The sequence below is a fragment of the Protobothrops mucrosquamatus genome, unplaced genomic scaffold (genome assembly GCF_001527695.2).
Source record: "Protobothrops mucrosquamatus isolate PMUCROS unplaced genomic scaffold, P.Mucros_1.0 scaffold1484, whole genome shotgun sequence".
NCBI lineage: Eukaryota > Metazoa > Chordata > Lepidosauria > Squamata > Viperidae > Protobothrops > Protobothrops mucrosquamatus.
This window is the reverse complement of record NW_015387661.1, coordinates 287,092-291,116: the sequence shown is the minus strand read 5'-3', so window position 1 is coordinate 291,116 and position 4,025 is coordinate 287,092. Positions and strand designations below refer to the sequence as shown.

The 4,025-nt window shown below is 43.7% G+C and overlaps 1 protein-coding gene across 1 annotated transcript in view; it reads left to right on the top strand.

Moving 5' to 3' along the window:
• The first annotated feature begins 712 nt into the window (after positions 1-712).
• LOC107293037 (glypican-5-like) overlaps positions 713-4,025 on the top strand; it is a 222,156-nt gene continuing 218,843 nt past the window's right edge. Inside the window, exon 1 of the mRNA XM_015822166.2 lies at positions 713-905. Within this exon, the coding sequence (XP_015677652.2) occupies positions 713-905 (193 nt within the window). The remainder of the gene's footprint in view (positions 906-4,025) is intronic.

Genomic DNA, 4,025 nt, shown 5'->3' with positions numbered 1-4,025 from the left:
TGCCGGTCCACATTTCATTTGATGAAACTTACTTTATAAGTTTTTTTTTCAAAAGGGAAGCGAGTTTTGGAAAAATACTCCCAGGTGGAGTATATTGCAATAAAGAGGTTGCAAGGGTTCTCCTCTGCAAACGCATTTTAAAAAGAAACGTCCTTATTGGAAAAAGGGTAACGTATAGTGCAAGCCAGTAAATAGAAGGACGGCTCCGTTTGCAGCAACTACGCTTACAGTAAAGAGGAGTGGGCTGCAGGACCACCACCACCACCACCTCCCGCCGGGCGCGTTCATTGGAGGCAGAGCAGGGAGGAGGAGGAGGAGGAGGAAAAGTCACATTTCGAACATTGGCGTCTCCCCAGCTGACGATCTTTTAGCTATCCGACTGTTCGAACCCTCGCGGGAAAAGCGGAAGTTCTAGAAGTTGCAGGGTTCCACGCTTGGAACGTTGCTGTTCCCGGGATCAGGACTTCCGAGAGGTTCGGTGCAGGACCTCCGCGGGGCTTTCCCCCCCCCCTTTCTCTCTTTTCAATCCCCCGCCCACTGCTCGCAAGTTTATCCAGGGCAAGTTTCTTCTCAACTTGAACGCTCGCTGCCACCGCTTTCCCTCCCTCCCTCCTGCTCCCTCGTTTCGTGCGTGTGTGCGTGTTGGTTTATTTCTTGGGACGCGTGTCGGGCGTCCCTGGTTTTATCTTTGTCCCTTGTGGGGAATGTGGAAATGGCCGGTGACAGCAGCCGTGGAGTCTTCTTGTGTTGGCGACGCTTCGAGCTCTTGCTGCTAGCGACAGCGGCCGCCGGACTCTGCCGCGGGGTCTCGGGAGGCAAGAACCCCAGCTGCCACGAAGTGAGGACGGCGTTTCAGATGCGGCAGATCGGTCCCATCAAGCTGGTCCCCGATGTTCCCACAACTGGTCAGTACGATTTCCCCACCCCACCCTTACGCCAGAATGGTCAAAAGACTCTCTTCCCCCGTTTAAACACACACAACTCCTGTGCTCTACCCCCCCTTGCGAACATCTTGAATAGAGAGGGTAGAGCAGAACATCAATCCGGCCAGCCCTTTGGTAGGTCTCGGAGACATTAAATTAAGGCTCCTGGGGGACAGGAGGGGAAAGCGACGAGTTGAAACGGTGCAGGCAGCGGCAGCACTGAATGGAAAGTCTCCCTTTATCAAAATACACCTTTTGTGCAACTTACTTTGCTTGCGTTGAGTGCAGTAGTTCCAAGGTTAATATACAAGGCAGTGTGGGGGGGGAGGGGAGGAGGGATAACACCCTGGAAAGCCTTAACTTCTGGCATTGTTTGGGTTCCCGGGGCTAAGGGACCTTGGGTAGAGCATATTGACCGACCGGTGAGCGCAGGTGCGCGAGGCAGTATAATTAATTGCTCGCTAAAGGACAAGCCGTCTGCTCAGTCGCCTTTAGGGCAGCGCAATCCAAAGCGGGAATTGGACTCAGCCGAACCATTCTCCTTTCTCTGCAAACTGGAAAGGAGCTCATTAAAAAGGCAACAACATGCGTAGGAAAGATAGAAGCAGGAGTTATCACTCGGTTGCAATCAATGCGGACCAAAGAGCTAATGTCTAATAAAGTACAGACTGATTTTCGAAAGAAACGGAATGGGTTATGAAGTTACAGCACCTGAATTGCGTTTTTCTTTATTCCTTTCCTGTAAAACAACAACAACCCATGGAGATAGGTGGGGAAAGGTGGGATTTGAGAGATGGAGAATGTTAGGGCTGTGGGTGGAATGACAGGCTGGTACAGCTGTCAGTGGCATCTGTACTGATTTCTAAATCAAACTGAAGGCAGGAATAGGTAACTTAAATGCCAGTTAAATGCCTAGCTTATTGTGAGTTTATGCATTCACATATGTTTGCACACTCAAGTCATGCATACAGTATTTGCTAATGATCTCGGTGCTGGGGGAGACCATGTCCCATTTATAATTAATTTAGATTTATGAGGCTTCCCAACTCAGCAAAGAGTTTGGGAAATGTACAGTTAAAAACCAATACAATACATAAAAAAGAGAAAATAAATATAAAAATAGAGCTTTACAGAGGAAACAACATATCATACAGTCCAGGCAATATTACACATCAAAAAGGTACACTAGCAGCAATCGATCTGAAAATGGGGTAAAAACTTGTTTATTTTCAGGCTGTCTACAGGGTTTTAGGGTTGGTTTGGTCTGAAGTGCCACAGGCTGCTCCTTCAGAGGGCAAGCATCACAACATATTGTGGGTGGAGCCATATATAAACGAGGAGGGATGGGATTTTCTCTGTGTTTGAAAGGATGGATAGTTTCCTTAGTCTTAGTGTTTCATAATCTGTTCAACTATTTCTTTTTCCACTTGAGCTCACCAAATGGCAGGGCAGGAAATGGCTAAATTATGATGGCAATGTTGGATGAGGTATCTCGGGTTTACAAAACAGTAACTTGGGGCAGTTGAACATTTAATATTAATTTTGCACATCATATAATTCTTTTTGTGTAGTAGAAACCCATGTGTTACACATATTTTGACATACCTGAAGTTAATGTCCTTTAATATTTGAGAAAAACTTTTATTTATATTTATATTTATTTATATTTCACTTCTAATTTATGAATCTGAAAATTAAATCATTAACAAAATCCACTTGCTTTCAGATGACATAATTACTTAAATTACAGATATATCTTCGACAACATTCCTCTTTAAAAGCATTGTCTATTTAAACTTTATTTTACACACTGGCACATCAGGTTTTCTTATTTATGTTTATACTATGATTTGTTTCATTCATAAAGAAAATCTTAAATATCCTTTAATATAATCAAAATATAATTTTGATAATGAAATAGAGTTATATAGCTTGTTCTATGAACTTTATTAGTCTCCCTAGACCAAAGGTAGGCAACCTTGGCTCTTTTATGACTTGTGGACTTCAACTCCCAGAATTCCTGGGAGGCTGGCTCAGGAATTCTGGGAGTTGAAGTCCACGAGTCATAAAAGAACCAAGGTTGCCTACCCCTGCCCTAGACCAAAGATAGTCTTTGGCCCAAAGGCCACATGTGTTGACTACATGTGGGTATATGGGTGTGAAAACGCACATGCGGTCCCTCAGCAACATCTTGTCTTCACCAAGCTCCTGTTCCTTCACCAAGCTTGCTGGAAACAGAATTGTTGGGTAGTGAAGATTAAAGAACAGATAAACCTGTCCCTACTCTTTTGGGGTGCCTTTTAGCTTAGGTTTTACTGGACCCTAGGCAATAGGTATTCTGATCTCATTGTTTTTTTTCAAAGACACACTATAATTTTTGCTAGATATACTTCTCTTACCCTTTATCTTGACTCCAAAGTAGAGGCAGTATTTGTTTATTTATTTACTTAGTATAATGGCTTTTTCTTCCTTCGTGTGGCATTATTAGATTCAGGCCATCAAAAATGGATGAAAAGAAAAGCTGTTCTCCAGATGTGCTTGAACTATAACTTTCAAAATGAATTTGGGAGTTTTCACGCATCTGTTGGGCAACAGAGCTCCTAAAAAGAGATAGCAGGCGAGTGGCTGAGACATACAATCGTCCTCTCTGCCATTCCATTCAGAGATGGAGGAAGACCAAAGCAGAATCAATCGCCTTCCCTCAAACTGTAGACAGGACAGAAGTGTGGAAATTTTCAATTTTCCCTGCATTATTGCCCTTTAATAGCCTGATAGAAAAGTCATTATAGGAACTTCCTTCAGGTGGTTCCATCTGCCACAGAGAATGCCTGAATCTATAGGCACAGAATGAGAAACACTATTGAGGATAGAACAGAAGAGAGAAGGGATCAGCTGTGCCTTCCATAAGCAGTTGATTCAGGCTACTTTTACCCTCTTATAATACAGTTAGGATTAGGCCATCTAGAGTGGGCAGAAATTATTTTGGCTCCCAGGTATGTCTATTCAAATAAGGTGAACTTTATTTGCATTCTCTCTCTCTCTCTCTCTCTCTCTCTCTCTCTCTCTCTCTCTCTCTCTCTCTCTCTCTCTCTCTCTCTCTCT